Source organism: Aptenodytes patagonicus, chromosome 6, assembly GCF_965638725.1.
Source record: "Aptenodytes patagonicus chromosome 6, bAptPat1.pri.cur, whole genome shotgun sequence".
Taxonomy (NCBI): Eukaryota; Metazoa; Chordata; class Aves; order Sphenisciformes; family Spheniscidae; genus Aptenodytes; species Aptenodytes patagonicus.
Window position 1 is genome coordinate 3,896,690 of NC_134954.1, and position 21,567 is coordinate 3,918,256.

The window sequence follows — 21,567 nt, forward strand, 5'->3', positions numbered from 1 at the left end:
CAGGTTTTGGTACCTTATCAGCAGCAATAGCATGTTCAATGAGTAATCCCAACATTTAAGCAGTTTAAAGTACTAGAAAACTGTTGAAAATAGCAGTCTCAAATCCTTATAGTCTGTACTGAAGCGATAGGTGTACACAAGTACTTAAAGGGTGTCAAGTAGCATTTTATTTCATTTCCCAGCTGTATAAAACTAAGAGCAGGCCAAAAGGTAGACAGACATTAATAAAGCTCCATCCAGAATTCTTCTATCAAAGAGAAAATGTGTTATTGTAGCCCTCTTGTGTTCAGTCGGATTAACAGCTATTAGATCCACAGCGTCCTTCCTTGCGACCCCTTAAATCAAGGCTCTGCGTGCTTTAACCACACTGCCATTCAGTTCTTTGCCCCCTCCACCTTCCCTCAGTTTCTTTCATGTTTTTCCTCTTCCCATCCTGGTTGTAAAATCTAAGCATATTCAGACCACGCTTCTGAAACAGCAGAGTGCTCAGTTGCTGTATTCACACCGTAAAACAAGAGAACTGCTCTTTTGGAGTAGGAGGACTAAAACATCCCTTGTTGCCTATAAGAACGCTTATATTCCCAGCATTTCTTCTCCATAAAAGGACTGTAATGAACACAATTTACAGCCTTGTTTCCCTCTTTTAGATAATGCCTATGAGATCAAGTTTTAAATTGAGCGTCCCGCAGACACCATTTAGACACGTGCAACGTTTCTCTACCCTTACAGAAACCACCCGGACATTCTCCAAACCCTGCACGTACTATTGACAGTCCTGTGGATCCCAGACCTTCCCTGCCGATCACCAAGATTAAAAACTGGTGTCCACCACTTAGCTGGGACACTGCACAGTCAGGCTTGTAAGAGGTAGTGGCACTTACAGTATTCTTTTCCAAACTGCAAAGGCAGTAGGCAAACAGAAGAGCAAGTTACGGCTGCATTGCTGTGGGTGCTTAATGGGATGGAGTCTCCTAACTGAGGGTGAGGTAACAGGTTTCCTAAAAGACACTCACCTTCCACGTCTGCTGCCTCAGTCGTCCTTAATTCAGCCACTGCAAGACCGGTTCACTCTTAGAGATCAGGAGGCTCAGGCAAGCAGTTCAGTTGTGCTTCAAGAGCTGCTATCACCCGTCTCCAGGAGCCGAACTCCAACACGGACATGCTGCTGCGGAGGAAACCTGGAGAAGGAGCCATAAACTAAGAGAGAAAGAAGGAGAAATGAATGAGAACGGAGAAAAAACAAAGGACAGTACTAGAACAGAAAAACAGCTATGGCTTAGCAGCAACATCAAGGAATATTAGCAAGCAGTGCCCACTCTTAATCAGCAACACAGGGGTGCACTCCAGTTCATGAAAACTGAAGAGAGTTTCAGCAGATACACTCATACAGATTTTGAGAGCAGCAGAAACCATAAGGAAAACAGGCTTCAGAAAGAAAAATCAATATAGATAGTGAGAGTCATGCTATCTTCTCTATTTGAAAGGCAGCTATAGTAGCAAAGCTAGGAGCAAGTCAAACCCTGTTCTGTGTCTTTCCCTATAAACAAGGTAAAGGGGAGAAAAGCGTGCACCTCCATAACATTTGTTATTGCAAGCCAGGTTCCTGAAGAACAGGGTAATAGAAAGCATTTCGGAGGAAAAATGCAAAGACCACATATAAAAATAAGGACGGGAAATCCTACAGTCAACCTGTATTTCTACATAAATTTATCTTGGTTTTGATAAACGCTAAGAGATACCTAAGCCTCTGGGTGTCTCACAGAAAGCATGATTCATAGCACATCAGGGCCTTTGTAAACAAAATTGACAGCACTTACTTCGTAATTCAGTTACAACAGCTAGATGTAAGGCAACCCGTGGTATCTTTGTGACAAAAAGCAATTTAGGAATGAATGTACGAAGTATTCTGCAGACAAGCCAGTCGATCCCACCCAAATTAGGCTAACACATCGAGAGTAAGTCAAAGAATATGGTTGAACTTCTCAGTGTGAGCACAGATTATATAGTAAAACTGGTAAGAGACCCTGGGTACGCAAGTCAGCTGGAGGGCGATTAGTTACGGCAACTCTGAGCTGCCTGTATGTTGGGGAGAAAAAGGCTCACGCTATAGAAGCAGAAAGCAAAGTTTCTAATGATCCCACGTATTTCAGTTTATCATTTGGTAAAATATTTTATATTTAATTTTATGAAAAATAAATTGTATTGATTTTATTACTGATATTATTTTGAGACTTTCTTCCATTGCCAAAGTGATGACACCAGTAGCACTGTCTTTGCATCTGTTCAACTATTAGCTTTTACATATTAATAGAGTTTAGTAGACCACACACAGCTACCTAGAGACCATGCCCTTACTTCCTCCAAAGGGGCAAAAAACTTTGCAGGATCATTTGCTGGCAGTCACTTAAGAGACCATTGAGAAGGCTTGCCTTACACCCACGAAAGAAGCAGAGGAAGCCTTCAAAGGCCACGTTGCAACTCACTGAAAGGTGGTTAGTTGATGACAAAATTTTTTTTTTTTTTTTTAAATGTTAAGCTGGCAGAAATTCATCATTTTTTGTAGGGTTTGATCATGGTATTTCAGTTAGCCAGGTCATTCAGCACTGAGGACTTCGTCTACAGAGACAAAAAGCCTTAGAGAGCTTTCCTTCTGAAGTATGTAGCCGTAAATCTGATCAACATAAAAATCTGTCCCTTTCCTGCACCTAACGTGTTCTAAACCTCTCCGATGAGTAAAGTCAACACCACACCAAAAAGCTCATTGCTAAGACCTGCCACACAGCCTATCTGAAATTTAAATGAAGTTTTCGACATAAGGAATGTGAGAAGTGATCAACCATGCTTTCTCATTCTCATTTAGAAAACCAATACGTGTATTTTAGTGCTCTCGCTACAAGGACACCATTTGCAGTTCTGAAACATTTTCAAACTTAACTAATCTAGAGTTCATATGCCTTATTTAAAACATTCTCTAAGACGGTCTATGCAGACGCCTAAACAGGCTTTTCCAACTACAGATCAGTTAACAGCTTCATTATTTCCAATCAGTTTTTCTTGGAACTAGAAAACAGGGTATTTTGCCTTGGGAAAGGTGAGAAGTTTAAGCTGATCAAAATGAGATGTGTCGTTAAATAAAATTACAGTATTATAATACTGTAATATACCACACAGGCTACTCAGCCACCCTTCAGAGGTGGAAAGAGTTTGTGAAACCCTTGCAGATTCCTTCTATTGCTCCTGACTACCCTCGGGAGCAGCGAGCTACACCACGTTAACAGGCCAACATTCAGGCATTCCAAGTGTTAGAAAGCCAGCCAGTGCTGTATTTGAGCCTGTGAAGGCTGTGAGTAACTGGGAGGGATAAGGGTGCTTCCCAGCTTGTCCCCATCCTTTCTCTGTGAGAAAGTATCATGAGACAAGTGTAACCACCTCCTGTGGCTGCAGTTTGTGTCCTCTGTATATATCTTATTGTAGATTCTGCTCATCTTATCCAGCATAAGTTAATATTTCTCTAATACCTCCGACAGGTCCAAGGGATCTCGGGGAAGGGGTTGATCCTCTGATACTCTATATTGTAAGAACCTTTGCAGACCTCTGAAGGGGAACCAGAGAAGAGGTCTATATGAGCTAGCAAGAAGGACACAGGACAGGGTTATACATCCCTAGCTGGGACCACGCAACAGTTGTTTGTCTCTCAGCTCACTGGTTCATCGTGGGCTTTTATCCCCACTGCCGCAGCTCATTCAGCTCCAATACAACAGATCTGACAAGCTCTCCCTCCAACCTAGAATTTGGACATGGGCCATGTAAAGGAGGAGCCAGAGCATACAATGGGGGTTGTGCATTCACAGAATGGAAGAAAAGATGGATCATCCAAATAGACTAAGTGAGTATCAAGAAATATTTTATTGTACATGTAATCAAAGTTTAAAAAACAGACAAGAAGGAGCAAGGGACAGATTTATCTAGCATCTCTTAACTATGCAGGGTACAGAAATACAACTAGTAAAGAGTTAGCCCATATTAGTACCCTTTGCTCCCCTTCCTTGCCCCAGTGAAGGAGGTTATACAAGCGAGATTAGTAACGCTTCAAATCAAGCCTTCTCCGTAATTGCACGCTTGAGCTGACATAGTTGAAATACGTTCAGTTTCGTGAGAGAGTATGTGCCCTCAAAATAGTTGTTTATAAACAAAAACACCATCTCTTTAGTGGTTTGTAAGCATTACTCATTCAACACCAAAAGTATACTTAAATGACTAATGATTTAGCAGCCATAATTGTCTTGTTATATCTGAACTGACACTATCTTTAAGTATATCAGTTATAGAAAATAGATTCCTTAGGTTTAACAATATGTAGTAGAGAATATATTATCTAGTGACAAAACCGTAACGTAAAGAAGCAGAGGAAGTATCCACAGGGAAGGGGGGGAGCCGCATGCTGAGCAAGGGGCGCGTTGACTAATCAGAACTAAAAAAGCTGAAGCTCAGGAGCGCTAGCTGCGAAGGAGTTACACCTCAGTATCATTGGTGTAAATTTCAGAACATCTGGTTTGAAAAAATATGCTATTCATCCCACATCCCAGCTTAACTCATGACCCTAGATCCTCCTTACGTACCACAGTAGGATCTTAAACAGTTCTAGCAATGTAACTCATGTTCTGCCTTACATGCTGCGAGGAAGAAGGCTTCCATTCTCTTCCAGAGCCAGATAGGAAGAAGTCTGAAAATGAATGCAGAGCATTATGAGGGCTCATTCACGCCTTCAACCGCTCAGTTTCCTTCCTAATTTACAAGGGTGAAGGCCTTCAGAGCAGAAAGCTGCAATTTTTTTTTCCAGTACAAGCTGATTTTCTCTCAGTAGCTTAGAAATAAGCCTTCACACAAAAAAATGTAAGCTATACAGCGTGTAGCAAGGGATGAATCAAATCAGTGTGACAAGTGCTAAATCCTAAATTGAAGGCAAGACAACTTTTGGGATTCCCACAAAAGAGGGATTTGTTCATTCTTCAGCGGCCCAATAAGCCTAGCAAATTAAAAGACTCTCTGCAAAACTTCCAGAGAAGGCCCATGGAAAGGCAGACGAAGCCAGATCCAAAATAACAGTAACTAACATATTCTGGATTCTAATGCCCTTTGGAGACTATCAGCTTTTTGGCTTAAAAGGCAAGTGAATCATGACGTATTAACGGTACCATGATCTTCATCTATTTCAGCCTACAGCATGGTGTAATGCAGATTATTAGTGTCAAGTTACACACCCAGGACTTGAATTCACTAACACTCATAGCACCACTGGATTGTTGCTGTAAATAAAGACAGTCTAACCCTTAAGTCCGCTGCCAGAAAGAGCCTACCACCTTTGATAGTTGTGCACCACCACCCATTCCAGGCCAGCTGACCTACCCACATTTTCTGTCCTCACACATATGCATCTGTTTTCAGAAAAATCTAAACAGCTCCAAGCTTAAACTCGGTGACATATTACCTTAGCTATCAAAGTTTCAGAATAAGTTCTCCTTACAGTGTTCAAATGTAGGAAATTCACACAACTGACAGACCCATTTATTAGCAGTATCTCACTAGTTATTTCCTGTGCGTGCCAACTGCACAGTCATAAAAGCCTCCCAGCTCTTCCTCATACTTCTCAGCTTTGAAACAGGAAAGGATCAATACAGATATCTCAGGATTAACAGACCTAGGTGCAGGGAAATAAACAGCTGTTCTGTACCTCAGTAATTATTGCTCAGTATTTATCTGTTTCAAGCAACACCAAGGCAGTATTTGAATTTATGCTGCACTTCAGCAGAGACAGGTTCCCTACCATTAAAGAAACATCAGCCTTTCCACAGGAAAAAGTCTCTAAAATTTAGCTGGCCATTTTTTCTTAGCCATTACATTTAACAAGGCAGATTTGCTTAGCTTCCCATTCTAACAGCATTATAGAGTTGTCAAAGCATATGGCTCATACCTACAGCCTGTCTTTAAAGTGGAGTAGCTGGGCTGCACGATTTCGTAAGAACTACAGAAGTTTGTCAGCTATGCTAAAACACTACTTAAAGAGCCTAGAATTGTTCGAAGACTCACCAGCTACCTAAACAGAACAGTTGTCCCACAAAAGTGGTTTCACTAATAACTGAACTTCAAGACAAGCACTACAAGAAAGCCAATAAAGGAAATCTTGTGTGATCACAGGTGTTCTCTCACTGTCTCATCCAAAAGAAGCTACCTGCCACTTTGAAGTATCTCCTCCTTCCATAGGAATAACCAACATACCTTTTGGAGGCAGTTTAGACAGCGACTGCTCAAAAGTATTTCTACAGAACTGCTTTTTGGAAGAGAGAATAAGTTACCTTACTATTTGCACAAATTGAGTTTACTACACTCATTTTACTCTGATAATGTTTTAGCTACAAGGTATCTGTACAAGATACATCAGCAGAGATAGCACATTGTTAACACTACATATGTAAACCGAGAAACAACAGGTCCTTTCATCAAGGTGTCATATTGCAGGTAAGCCATTTTACGTTAGTCCAAGAGGCTGCGAAACTGCACTTCCGCACCACGGAGATTCCAACAGAAAAGCCGTGCTCTACAGAGGTGACCGTCCATCCTGGAACAGCAGCAGGAGAAGAATCAAGCAACCAGTGTTTGCGGTAATATTCTTAAGAAGGATTCCATTCATTCGGTGCATATTGCTGTACATAAGGTGCATAAACCTGTCAGGTATGAGATCAGCGTGAAGAGAAGCCAGTTGCAAGGCTGCAACCAACTACTGGCGTCATGTCCCAGATCTGGAAGAAAATATTGTGGAGAATTACACGGCATTATTATAAGACCTAAGAGGTATTTCTGCAAGAGGCATAGAAGCAAACATAAAAACCTCCCTGGACACAAGGTAGCTAATCCTGTTTAAACGGTACTTGAGGAAAACATCATGAAGAGTTACACCAGCCTTATAAAACGAAAGCCAAACTTAGGGCTCAAGAGAGTCTTCTAGCAGTTCTCTGTAGGTCTGTTTTAAAAAGTGCTATGCAGTTTGTTATAAAACATGCTTACAGAAAAACAGGGACAGACTGGAACAGTCTCAGTTCTGACACGCATGGCGGATGCATAGCTTAAGCACAGCAAGATTCTACATCAGTCTGATTTCCATGTCAGTGTCCCATAACCAGGGCTTTTAGTGGCAATGCTCCAAGAAGCCAGGGAGCTCAGAGCAAAGGAAGCCTGCACGTTTCATCACGTCTGTGTCTTTAAGGCCGCTGGCAGATTCTCCTACTGCTGATGCCTGCTTTGTTTGTCCAGAGGACACCAACAGTAACCAGTTCTGAGCGCTAGACTCCATACAATGGAGTGACAGGTCATTTCCTCATTCAGCTGCAGGAAGAACAGTCTGCAACAAATACGATTCTTGCTGCCCACAACAGTTTGTAGCAACAGTTGTCAGAAAGAAAAAAGTATATACAAACATTAGTTCTCTGTTAAATATCTCTAATAAATGCAGGCAAGAGGTACATGAATACCTTCACAATCCGGTCGCTCCCACAAGTCACCATTAGCCCTCTGGAGATGTCCATGGACATGTGTGAAATGTTGTGTTTTCCTTCATGAAAGGTTGCCAAGGAAGTACGGCTGCATGAGAACAATTCAAATGAAAGCCAGCGATCAGATGAAGCTTGATGGCATTGTTATAGCAGTGCAAAATAAACTTACAAGAAAATTAAGTTGCTCAAGTACTAATAAATCAGTCCTGAGAACTGCAGTGCCATATTAAAGGGGACAGCATTAAATTAGCGAGTCATGCTAAGGCATTGCTTGTGTAGTTATACAGGTGTGATATTTCCTGGCCTTCTGCAGCCTGACTGTTAATAATACTAGAGCAGAAGTCGGACACTGCATTAGTAAATAATTCTACTCTTGGTTATAAAGTCAAGCTCAGCTACATTTTTTCCTGCTGTCTATAGTGAATCAACTAGGGCACAGCACCTCCCTTTTTCAAAAAAACCCAAACAAACAAACAACCCCCTCAACCAAAAAAACCCAGCGAACAACAACAACAAAACAAAGAAAAACCCCCAAACACCCCAAAAATTGGCATCTGATTACTTTGGTCCTTTAGCACTCCAGGTGTCCAAGGAGGTGACAAGACAGTGAAGTGCTGTTCATGTCAAGATAAAAAAGGGGTTCCTTCATTGCTAAGAAGAGTTTAATGAGACAGTAAATTAAGTTTAACCCAATTTGCTTGCACGGGGAGAATAATGTTGGGCTGTGAAGAACATTCCCGTAGGAAACAGTTTTCAGTAAGTGCACATGAACTAATGCACATACATGCTGGCAGCTGTGATGCATTGTCAGGCACCCATTTAGCAATTTTAAGTGCGATCAATAGCCTTTACCTAAACAGAAATCTTGAGACAAATACGTTTCAACTCTAGATCTGGGCTCATGGAATAGAAGAAATAAAGTGGATAAAAAAGTTGTAATACCACATCTGATCCAAATCAGCTTGCAGAACCAGCTGAGGGATCTCTGCCATTGTAGTGCTTTGAGTACCCAAGGCAAAGGTGGCCTATTAGCAGAGAGTCACCTTGGCGTGTTTGTGTAGCATCATGTGTGGATGTGGAGCAAGCACAAGCATTTCTGCACCTCAGCAGTATTACTTTAATTTATTCCTCCTTAATACTCACTCTTCATCCTTGATTGACTCAAAACAGGAATCACAGACACGGACCTGGAACTCAAATCCCATGATCGGGTAACTTGACCGTTTGGTACTGCACTTGCCACACACTGCTTGCCCACATTTTCTGCAATGATGCTTCATGGAGGAAGAAGAAAACAACCAAACAAAAAAAAAATCACTATATTGTGCCACTCAACCACCTTACCAAGTGCTCACTGAACGACAACAAAGCTTCTGTTTTGCAAGCTGTTAGGAAGCCTTCTGTTACTGCAACCAAGGACTCTAGAGTTCTGAACAGTCTTCTTGGCCATTAATGGGTTTACCTCCATATTCTCCCTGCCCATCCTCTTCTCCTTTTGCAAGCTCCTTCTGGGAGCAGGGGAAAAAGAGGGTTGAACAAGCAACCAAGGGAATAACAGTCTAAGCAAGCCAGAAACAGATGAGTGTCGTGGTGCCTGCCCAGTCCCTCCAAAAAGAAAGCTATCTGGAAAGCTTTGACATTCTAGCCCAGTAAGAGCAGGGCCATCACTGCTTCACTGAACTGAGTACCCTACAACATGTTAGGCTGCAATTTGCTCAGTTCTGGGGCATTGCGTGCCACTTCACACAACACTTGAGGATTAGCTGTCCACAGCTCCAGTGCATAGAAATATTCCGAGAAATCCAACGGAGCACTCCCAGCACAGCCTGCTTTGCCCCTTGATGGAAGTTTGATGCAACACTTTACATAATTTCTTAGCACTGCCTGGAAGCGGTGACCTCTCGATAAACCCTCACTTCAAAGCAGCAAAAATACCAACAGTTTAAAAGATCTAACAGCTTTAGTGGTTTTCTGTCTGCATTTTGCTTAAGTGCTGAAGTACAGCCAAGCACTCGAACCAGCGATCTCACCTGTCTCAACCCTAATGTCTTTGTGTCCCACATTTGCTTTATGTTCCAGAAGAAAGGTTGTTCACACTTCTGGCAGGAATCACTTTCTAGCCATTGAGGAGCCTACAAAAGAGCAAGAGATGCAAGCAATCAGAATTATTTTTCCTCACATGACAGCCAAGGAAGTTTGTTTTAAAAACCCGAAGTTAAGTTTTACTTGGAAAGATGCCCTGTCTCAGCTCTGGACATTACGACAATAGATTGCCTAGGGTAAAGTAAATAGGAAGTTTAGTACAAAAAACCCCAAACCCAAGACTGCAGTTATTTGTTACCTACGCACCTCCTATACTTTTTAAGCCCACAGCAGTATGTTATGTAACTGCTTTAATAAGAAAACTAATTCAGACATCTAAGTTATTAAACTTGCTGCAGGCATTCAAAGACTGCTACTCTGGTTGCCCAGATGATTTTTAAAGGGCTAGTGTAATCCAAGTTGTAGAAGCTATGAGGCAGTCATCCCCGCTAAGAGGGAGGATCCAGAAGTAAATTCTGGAAGTAAATACCTTTTCTGCTCCCCTAGGATTGCAGTTTGACATAATTAAGAACTCGCATGCATTTTCCATCCTGCCCACATCTTCGTTAAGCATCCCTTCTCCCACCCACATATTCTTCCTGCCATAAACGTTTTAGGCCAAATGAAAATAGTTAGAGCTTTCACACATTTCAACACTCTCAGATACTTTAACTGAGCATCCTTGTAAGGGATAGAAAGAGAGGCACAATATTTTTAGCGCACAGACTTGAAGAGAACATGTATATTCTATACAACTTTGTACTTCTGATGGGGGACTCTCCCTGAAACCCAACAGGAGGAAAGCTGGAGCAACAAAGAAGCTTTTCTCCTCAATTCACTTACATCCATTGTTGATAGTAATAAAACTATAGTATTGTCAGTTGCACCACCGTCTCACCATGAATATTAATACCAGATGTCCAGTTCCTACATCTTCAACCTTGATTGCATCCCCTTCCTTCCCCCATGCTAGTGGAAAATATTGTAAAGGGTAGTAACAAGTCCAGCGTGTGGGGTGGGGAGGAGAGTAGAGGAAATGAGTCGCCACTCCACCAAGTGAGATGTTCCATATTGCTTCTTTCAGTTACTTACAATAGCAGTTTTCACTTAAAGGCATTTTTGAGAAGACAATCCACTTTCTGGCTCCCTCTAACAGAAAAACAGGGTATCTTCCTATTCTTTTCATCTTAATTTCAGGCATGAAATAGGAGGTAAAAACCTGTCAACGCTACCAACGCTATTACCAGCATACAGCTGGAACTGCCCAAGATCAACAGTACAGCTGCCAGTGGAGTTACCATTCCTTCTAATCAAAAACAGTCTGCCTTCTAGTCTTACGTGCATTAGTACAAATTTGAAGATACCCTATAACATGACTCACTAGCTAATGCTCCAGAGGCAGTATGTTCATCATTCTTCAAACATTTAGTTTCTTTGCTTTTGGATTGGGCTTGATTATGTTTTTCCAATGAGTTCTGAGACATCACGGCTGTTCTAAGTTAACCATATTATTTTAGTTGTATTAAAACTGTCTATTATTTAGAAGATCCCTTAATTACTGCGTGCAGATCCAGAAGAGAAATGGCCACATCTTGTTTTCCCAATTGTATTATAAGTCAATTCCTTGCAACTACAAAGTTTCATAATATCACAGAAGTTTGAAGAGAGAACATCATGCTGAAAGTGTTAGGAGCATCACATACAGCATTCAGTGTGTTTAAGGTGACAGCTCAACACATGTCAGAAAACAGTTCTTAATCATGACTCTTGCATTTAAGAAAAAGCAACAGGGCAAGGAAGGCTAAGCCTTAAATACTGCTTTATGGGGGTGACCAAAACTCCTATAATTATGGTTTAACCAAAGATAGTAATATACATCTTTTCAGCTCCTATGATGGATATGAACTGATGCAGAAAGAACATGCGTGGCAGGCTCAGTTGCTGTGTACTGAGGTCTTTAAAAAAAAAAATGTTGTTTGGGGACTGAATTGCTACATTCTGAACCGCATCTCAAAAACAGCATCTCAATTCTTTACCTGCTTTGACATGAGTTGAGAACTTACTTCAAGACTGCTGAAGCACAGTCCATTGGCTTCTTTACTGCAAAAGCTTGCCTGCTTTAGAGCGTTCCAGCAGCGAGGGCTGTAGCCATTCCAATGAAAATGTTGTCTCATTGAGATAAGACTCTAAGCAGTCCCAGGCCTGTCCTGCACTTCTCCTGGCCTGGGAATCCATCTACTACAATGCAGTATGGACAGCCACTAGCACAGAGCATGTTTTAATAATATCATTCAGCCTTAGAGTTTCAGGCAATGTGAGGAAAACAGCCTGCAGAACTGACTAAGCAAAGCCACATCAGCATCTGAAAAGGGGAAAAAATATAAAAAAAAAATCTTTCACCTAGGACATGATCTTACCTCTTCTCGGCTGATATCCATGTTCCAAACAGCAATTCCCCCATCAGCTGAACAAGATACCAGCTGCCGTGTCAGCTGGATGTAACAGATAGCCTGCACCTTGTCACTGCAAACAAAGCAGACACTATTTACCCATAGGTATTTAAACAAAGCTTAGTTTCCCAGCAAACCCCGATTTATCCTTGTAAAGCTACCTAGGAAGGCAAAACTGATTTCCAAACACTTTGCTAAGTCTACTAAGTAGAGCTATGAAGAGGAGTGAACAGATGCTGTCACCTAAGCACTACCCTAGCATCAGGATGTTGCCTAGAACAGTGTTCTCACAGGCTTGACCAGAATACCAGAGGTACAGTTCCGTGTTAACATTTGCTGGCAGTAAGCATTGACAGTGAGCTGAGTGTCAACTGGCTCAGAGTGCGCGTGCAAATACTCTTCTGTGTTGGCAAGGAGAGCCAGTTATCAAAACAGAGACAACTGGAAAAACAAAGAGAAATATTTGTTTCAAGATACAGCTAGGAAGCAGACAGAGCTTCCACTTTTGCTAACAAATCACAATAAGTAAGTCTATAGCTGCAAAGCAAAGCATGCATTCACCAGTAAGACAGTTTAATCCTAAATAAAGTCATGGCAAAATGAAAGTCTACCCGAAGAAACTAAACAAAGGATCTCAACAGTATTAGACTGCTTTGCAACATCTCAGTTGAATTAAAAAAGCCATTCTGCTTCTCAGAAGAACTTACTTTCCCGTTCAGTATGAAGTTTGATGCTAAGTGTGATGTTTGAAGAGAAACTAACAGTGTTATAAGTCTTCACCAGGACACATGATGCAGCAGTAACAGCAGTATAAAGTCCTCCAGTCACTGACTTCAGTTACTTTTTTGTAACCAGTACTCTATTATTAGTTCTTTAGCCATAAAACTAAATCCTCAAGATTTAACAAGAGTTCTAGGGCTAAGGCTATCAGTCTTGATCAAAGGTGGATGGAGGCATCTATGGAATTAGACAAGAGGAGAATGCACTATACAAATACATCTTCAAACATAAACAAGATCTCTACTACCACTGCATTTCTAAGTAGACTATATCTTCAGTGGTGAACTGCCTGTCAGACTGAATTAACGCTAGCTGCCATTTTTAAACCTAGGGCCTCGTGCCTCTGTAAAAATAAAGAGTTGATTAAATACAGACAACTAACTACCTAATCCACAGAACGGTGGAGATGCGACGTGCTTTTCTGAAGTCGAGATACCACCCCTGTAATTTAGCCAATCAGTGTATCACCTCACTGATAGAAAGAGACAGAGAACAGGAACCTATTGAAGCTTATTCTACATGGGTACACAAACATGCTTATACATTAAGTTTCCAGCCCCACCCTCACAGGCAACTCAGTGAAGTATTTACAATACAGAAGCATGCAACTTTTACATAAAGTCCAAGCAAGATGATTTAGGATTTTTACCCACCTCTTTCTGTAACCTACTTTTATGTTACGTTCTCATTACCCATAGTTTAGAAATATCAAACGCGAGCAAAAAAAAGATTTATCAGTAATGCTTTCGTAGTACTGATTACCCTTCTTCCCCCTCAAAGTCCTCAGAGTTCTGCAAAAAGTTATTTTCTCCATTATTCACAAAATTTCAAATATCTTGCCATGCTATTTAGTCTTCCTGGGACTCTGTGTTCATTACAGAACATGAAGGAAAAGTAAGACACCATTACATACTGATGTCCCTGGAGCAGCAGTGTTCGCCCCTTCCTTCCACCAATATCCCACATGATAATGCTGTGATCAGAGGCACCCGAGAAGAGCAGTCGTTGAACAGGATCCCACCACAGGGAAGTAATACTTCCTAGGAAAGAACATTTCTGCAGTCAGATCTAAGGGAGCCACTCCTCAACACAATGATGCTCTTCTGGGTCGTTAAAGTGAAACCTGAGGTACTCCCTTACTACAGTTAACAGATATTGAAAGCCTTAAGGCAAAGGACAGCATGCAACAGCAAGATACGGTCCTGCTAGAGAGGCAAAGAGCATTTGACAACAGAACAAGACATCCCTAAGAAGAAAGTCAGATGCAAAGCATAAGCCAGAAAGTTCGAGTTACTAGCTTTCCGCCCCTTGTATTTAGGTAGTTGGCTTTAAGAGTCAACAAGGCTGCTATGCGATCTTTGGAAGGTGAAAAGTATTAAAACTTGCCAAGCGGAGACTAGTATCTACAATACAGGAAGGTGCTTGGTCAGTGGTCGCAGGACAGCATGCAGTGTTCACAGGTAAACCGACTCCCTTACATAACCGTTTACAACCTTAAAATAGTTGGAGTAGGAAACCAAGTGACAGTTTCACTGCTGTTAGCAAATCTGGCCACTACGTACTAAATTACAAAACTAGATTTCAGAAGGCCCAACCTGGCTGTGCACCTCATTAGTCACACATAGAAAGAAATGAGTCATCTGACAGTAGCAGTCTTATACTAAACCCATATGTAATGTAGACAGGAGACTAAAGAAGTAATTTTGCGTCTCATGCCGCCTATAGTTTTGAAGGTGCAGGAACATTTTATTCCTTTACAGACATCCTTCCCTTTAAAGCATCCTTCCATTGCTGAGTTGTCATCAAAAGCCTTGTTAGTCTGAAAGTAAGATGAACAGTAATTACAGTCCAAATCAGTCCTTTCCAGCTCTCTGGAGCAAGAGATTTTTCTTGCCTCCTTTAGGGCTACACTGTTTTCAGACTGACCCATTTGGGAATAGTTCTCTCAGAGAACCTTGAGCATCTGCACCATAAAAGGCAGCTTGAGTATTATCACAGCATTACACAGAGTAGGCTGTTAAATATGGAGAATTCTGGAAGCTGACTGTTGAAGGACAAGCTCTAAAACCATTTAAACTGCAAAGCTTATGAAGTCACAGTAAGGCAAGAGCTAGAAAGGAAACAAGATGAAGTCAGAATTTTGAAGTCTGGCAAACAGAGCTGCACTCAGAGAAGAACTAGATGCCATTTAAGTTTAGAGTTACCAGGCCTTGAGAATATTACACAAATACTGTGGAGGAAAAAAGGTTACACATAATCCATTTTGCTTTTAAAAAAAAAAAAAAAGGGGGAAAAAAGATGAAGTAGCTACTACTGCACCAACTGAAGATTCTTCCCTCAAATGTAATCATCTTTTATACTAGATCAATTCTTGTTTTGAGGATCACAGTCCCCTTAGGGAACTTATATGTAAGCCAAAGTTGTCTGCTATGCGGACAGCACTGCTGAAGTCGGTGCTTGGACACCCACCGCAACTCAACAGATAGAATACACGCTATACACAGTGCCGCATCGAGACATACTGCTTTCAGACTAACAATAATATCTATCAAGGAGTTGCATTTGAACACAGACTAGCGCAAAAGCATACAGAGGTAAAGGAGTCTCTAGGGCCAGGAGAATTATTTTGCTCCTAACTAAAACAATCTGAAATTCTGCTTGAAAGCAGAAGAGGCATTTATCATTTGAAAATCTCAACTTGTCTCCCACATTCAAAACCAGCTTTATCATTTTACAGTCATCTGCAAATCAGGAGTCTACCCAGCTTTAACAAAGTCTACTCTATACTTACAGCTATTAAACAAGGCAGCCTTTTCCAGTGGGTCAGAGACTCATGACCCAGTAATTCACCCCTACCCAAATGCAAACCAGTCAGCTGATTTGAAAGTTGCTAGTACCACATGGGAAGAGGCATTAAGTCTTGTTTATTTCTCTCAGCATATTATTAAATTATACATTCTTCTGTGATTTGCATTCTTGCCTTACTCATTACAGCAGACAGCGGCTCAATATCAAGTTACAGACTATTTGGTTGTTCGTTTGATATAAGGACTTCAGCTATACTACACAGGATGAGACATTTGTCTTTGACTAGACAGTTTTGATTCTAAAAGGCTCTCTAGATTTCTTGCATGTAGCTTAGTTTCAGCTAAACAGAGAAAACTGAACTAGTATCCCATAAAGACTGATCAGAACAGCAAAGTCTGCACTGGAAAGAATTAAGTGGCTTTTTAGAATCTAGATTGGGGGTTGCTAAAGCTGCTTTAGGTATTATTATAGTACTACAAGATCTTCGGGGGGGGGGGGGGGGGAAGAGTAACACATTCTCATCCTTTCTTTTCAATGTTAAGGAGACTAAAGTTTTTAAAGGTGGCCATCTAGTGGATAACTTGTGTTTAATTGCATGCATATGTTTACCTTTATTTTCCATCTATAATAAAAATACCTGTCAGTATTTATAAGGCTAGGATTTCCCCTCAGCAAGAATGCGTCTGTTCTTTAAGAGATAGTCATATGCACAGCTTTGAACAGCTTTTGATAGCTACTACCCTGCACTAGTTGTTTACCCAATATCTATCCTTAAGAGGTATATATCCAATTAAATGTCTCATCCCGATTTACAAAGAGGTACTATAATCTGGGTCAGGTGGAATTAAGAGGAAGAGTTACTTTACCTTCATGCCCTTTGAGTGTTGTGATAACTGAGCATGTATTCTGCTCAAGCTTCAGGAGCGTGATCTGTCCAGAATAATCACCAACAAATGCATGCCAAGTTTCATGATCATATCTGAACACCAGTCAAGGAGAAGCCTCATTTGCTTTTAAGAGTATTTTACGGGACTGAAACAGATAGCACAGCTATCTATTCCAAACAAATTGGAAAAGAACATTTTAATATGCCAGATAAATATTTACGTAACTACTTCTAAAGGGGTTAGAGACTGTAATAGTTAAACCTTTTTCATTCCTCTCTTCACCTCACACTTCCCTACATGTGCAAGTAAGACAGTATGGAAAATAAGTGAGAAAAGTTTTAGAAAGCCACTGGAGAAGCCACGAGATAATCCATCCCCTAGTTTAAGGCAAACCAAGTAGATTTAGACCATTTCTAGCAGATATTTACAGAACACATTCATGATCTTCTACAATAGATGCCAGAACTCCTCAGGTTACTTGTTGCAGTGCAGAGCTACCACTAGGAGCACCTCACTGAACACTGGGTGGCATTCGGTCTTACCTAGTATCTACTCCTATAAACTCTTAGTTTTCTAGCATGTTATACTAGTTGATGCCCCCAGGATAGGAAAACTAAGATACAAGGATGTCGACCCTCCACAGATAGTTTACCTTACAGTGGAAGTATACTCCCAATGTTCTAGCTACTGGGAATGAAGGTGAGACCATCTAATTTCTTGTTCTGTTCTCTGCACTTTCAAGTTTACTGATTGCCCTGGTTTTGGCTGGGATAGAGTTAATTTTCCTCCTAGTAGCTGGTACAGTGCTGCGGTTTGGATTTAGCATGAGAATAACGTGATAACACGCTGGTGTTTGAGTTGTTGCTAAGCAGTGCTTATACTAAGTCAAGGACTTTTCAGCTTCCCATGCTCTGCCAGCGAGGAGGTGCACAAGGAGCTGGGAGGAGGCACAGCCAGGACAAGTGACCCAAACTGGCCAAAGGGATACTCCATACCATGCGACATCATGCTCAGTATATAACTGGGGGGAGTTGGTTGGGGGACAGTGATCGCTGCTCGGGGACTGGCTGGGCATCAGTCAGCGGGTGGCGAGTGGTTGCATCACTTTTTTTTTTCCCTTGGGTCTTGTTCCTCTCTCTCTCCCCCCACTTGTTTTACTTTTCATTACAATTTATTATTACTATTATTCTATTATTTCAAGTATTAAACTGTTCTTATCTCAACCCACAAGTTTTCTTACTTTTACCCTTCCGATTCTCTCCCCCATCCCACCGGGGCGGGAGGGTAAGCAGGCAGCTGTGTGGCGCTTGCTTGCCGACTGGGGTTAAACCACGACACTGATGCAGGTCCTTGAGCACGGTATCAAAGACTGATCTGTATTTCAGAAAGGGTTCTGTCATTTAACACCAACATAAAAGCCAGCCCACATCCTAACATGGGATCTATTAACAAGGTGGCACGTTTGGCAAAAGCATTATACATCATAAGAGTTTTCTAATATTCAGTTTTCGTCACTATGTAACTACTGTCTCCAGAAACTAAAGCCTAGCAAGCTGGATGGAACTAGATCATTTGCCACCTTTAGAAGACTTTCGCTATTCAGGATATAAGCAAGAGCTACAAAAAACCCATACAGCTGACACCACATAACCCAAGAGCTGTGTATAAACTCACCTGTCCTCCTGGAGCCACGCAAAAACACAAGCAGCAGCTAGCGTAGTAGCCTATTCTACGCAACAGAAAAGATTAACTTCAAAAAGTCAATGTACCAAAGCGCCCACCACCATAACTGAAAAAGCAGAGGTTTTGCCATTGGATGACATTCTGCAGTCTCTTAAGCCTTCAGAATCTTGAGATAAACAATTAGTTTTCAACAAATCCACTAAGTCCCTAAACACGTGATCCTTTCTTCATCTTGGAAGTTCAGGCTAGCATTATCCCCGCTAATCCGTAAAGAATAGGCACCCTGCTGTGTTTTTCAGAGGCTTACACATAGGATCATTAACAAATAACTCCTAAGGAACCTCCTGACAGGGAGACCAAGCACCTAGTACACACACCAGAAAGCTAGTTCTTCCAAATACAAGTCCAAAGGCAGGATCAATTACAATGCATTTTCAAATGCCATGGTCTTCACTCAAAATTTATTTTTATCTTGATAGAAAAGGTCATATTCTTTTCTCCATTTTCGTAATAAACTGTTCCATTATTTGCAATAGCATTAGGTATAGAACCCATTGAATTCAAATAGTGAGGCTCAGAGGCACCAGACTGTTCTGTGAGCTAGTCTCCTAACACACACACGCACACAGTTCTGTGCTGCATTCAGCTGAGGCGAGCTGTACATGAAATGTTTTGCGGGACACAACCCCCCTGAACTCTACAAGAAGGACAGCAAAAAGGAGCAACGGTACAACAATACAAACCCATCAGCTCTTCAGTCAGTAAGGCAGGGTCTGCCCAGGTGGGAGACCTCAGAAGGCTAGACATGCTGCTGGCAACCAAGCAGTTAGCTTTCCTCCTCGTTTCTTAGCACTACACAGATATATAGCAATCTAGAGAGGTCTTTATTTTTTCAAGAGATGTAGTTGACCTCCTTCAGCTTTTGAATCATGCCACTTCTACAACATTACTGCCATTAATCCTCATACACCAGCCGCTACCTCCAATTACTGTCCAGCCACATCTAAACTGCCACCATTAACAAGTGCTAAAAAATAGTTTTAGAATTTAAAGTATTTAACTCATGCTCAAAAGTTTTGATATATGAACTACACTTTAAGTTTCTGGGTTTGTCTTTTACATAGGATAAAGAATGCCCTGAAGTACTTACAGCTGAAGAGACAACCGGAGTTCTTAAGCTACAAATGCTGCAGTTAAAAGCAATTTGCAGGAAAGCAAACTGCACACAGACAAATTACTACTAGTAATGAATAAAGTTTCAACGCACCCTGTAGCTTAAAGATAGAAAAGATTGACATGAGCCAAGACAGAAAAATTAAAGCAGTCCAAAGGGTTTTCATGATGTTTTATGCTCTAGAAGGACTCAAATGCACACTGGCATCTGTTGAACCAAGTGACCTGCCTAGGAAGTGTACAGGCCAGGCTATAGATACAGTTACTAGTCACTTCCACGAGATGCTACAGACAAACATCTCAAAATAAGGAACTAGTACACAGTGCGATTTCTGTAACTCAAGGTCACAACATCCCCTTCTACTACCTAACAACAGCTAACAGAAATAAAGGTATTAAACATCCAATCTGAATAAGGGTTTGCAGACTTGCAAGAGATTTCACTCCAGCTTTTTACATGAAAAGGAGGGAACAAAGTGAGCTCAAGGAACAAAGTGCTCTTCCAGTTTCAGGGTAGCTATCTTTTTTCAAAGGATACTGTAGACATGAAGCCCAAGAGGTGAAGTAATGTCTCCCCAGCATACTCCCACTCCTGGTGCACATCCAGCTGATACACTTGTCATGACCAGTGCTGATAACCCACTCTGACGTCAGGCAGAAAGTAATAGCAGACACTCGATTCTGATGAGCTGTGGGAAGAAAAAGATTCTGGCTAGTTTTTCCTAAAAATCAGTGATGTGTTCTTACGTTCTAATTCAGAGAGCCATAGGTCAAAGATGGTATCTAAGCGATGCCCCAGGGAGACATTTTTACCATCATATTATACTTGCCTCTAGGCTGAATTAAAAGGCTAGCATTGTTCTGCTTGGTATTTGCCTTCTGAATAGCTTAAGTGAACCAAACATGTCAGTCAGCTAATTTAAGCCTTTCTCCCACAGAGAGAGAAGCTGAGTTCAGCCCAGATACCCAAGATGTTCTGGTGACAGAGCAGGCAAACCCTCAGCTTCCTCTTGTTAGGCCAGGACTTCTGGGGAGTAATGTAACACATCTAAAAAACCTAATTGCTTTAAGTGCCTCTTTTCCTGACCCCAGGGGAGCTATGCTCAGATTCATGCTTTTAAGCACTTGAAAGTGTATCTAGTCCATGGCACTCAAGCTGCTACCCGTGACAGCAACCAAATCCCACCCAGCTTTGTTTAGAATGCTGCCACTAAGCAAGAAGTTACATGAGCATTAGAAAGAAGCCCCCCCTGCCCCCCAAGATGCAAGTACTTCCCTTGACTGAGTTGCCAAGTCATCTTCCTTAGGATAAAAGGGGGTTTTGTTGCTTTAAGAACAAGGTCTTTTTCTTCTAAGCAAGAACATTGCTTCTATCAGTGTCAGGGAGTCATAAGACAAACTGCACTTTGTTTCACTACATAATCTCCAGTCTTCAAGAGTCTCCTTCAGGCCTTTCACATTAATATTCCAATTTTAACCAGCAATCAACTTTATTTCTTTTAAGGATGTGCAGACAAATGCTGAAATTAGCACCTCCATAAATATTAAAACAATCCCTATTCCCCATGTACCGGAAAAAATAAGATCTTTTTCATCCCTGTTGCTCTCCTAAGATGACAGAGAAGGCAAGGACTCTTATCTTCAGCTAGAAGTAACCGAGCCCAGTGATTACAGAAAGTAAGGACGGAAATTGCAAATACCAAAATGCACCTTTAGAATGCTCTTACCCTAACATTCATGCAGCAGAACTACTCCACTTGAAGAGCAAAATCTGAACTCACTAGTTCTGGCTCATTACGCTCGCAGGCTAATGATGTACTGAACTTAATGATAATGACTGCAACTCAGACTCAGCTGACTGAGGATTACTCAATAACAGAACATTTGTCTTATGGCAGCTATCCCCAACTACGTGACAACTAGAAGGTCAGTCAGATTTAAAGCATATTTGGACTTGATTAATCTGTGACGGCGTCCACTTTCCCAAGCATTTTAGATGCCTCCCCTTCACACAAATGTTAGCACAGACACTGGTTAACAGTTTACCTGGATACGTCTTCACAAAGTTCATCTTATTAAAGTCCTCTGAAACATGAAACTCCTAAAAGCAAAGTGGAACCATTAGAAAAGATACCGCAGTGACATAAGCAATAGCGA

General features: G+C 41.3%; 1 protein-coding gene across 1 annotated transcript in view; it reads right to left on the reverse strand.

Annotated features, from left to right (window-relative positions):
• Positions 1-3,887: 3,887 nt before the first annotated feature.
• WDFY1 (WD repeat and FYVE domain containing 1) overlaps positions 3,888-21,567 on the reverse strand; it is a 29,313-nt gene continuing 11,633 nt past the window's right edge. The window contains exons 4-12 of the mRNA XM_076340876.1: positions 21,457-21,511; positions 19,949-20,099; positions 16,534-16,646; positions 13,773-13,899; positions 12,047-12,152; positions 9,578-9,679; positions 8,691-8,821; positions 7,527-7,635; positions 3,888-6,797 (exon numbers count right to left, since the gene is read on the reverse strand). Coding sequence (XP_076196991.1) covers positions 6,738-6,797; positions 7,527-7,635; positions 8,691-8,821; positions 9,578-9,679; positions 12,047-12,152; positions 13,773-13,899; positions 16,534-16,646; positions 19,949-20,099; positions 21,457-21,511 — 954 coding nt within the window. The 3' untranslated portion in view covers positions 3,888-6,737. The remainder of the gene's footprint in view (positions 6,798-7,526; positions 7,636-8,690; positions 8,822-9,577; positions 9,680-12,046; positions 12,153-13,772; positions 13,900-16,533; positions 16,647-19,948; positions 20,100-21,456; positions 21,512-21,567) is intronic.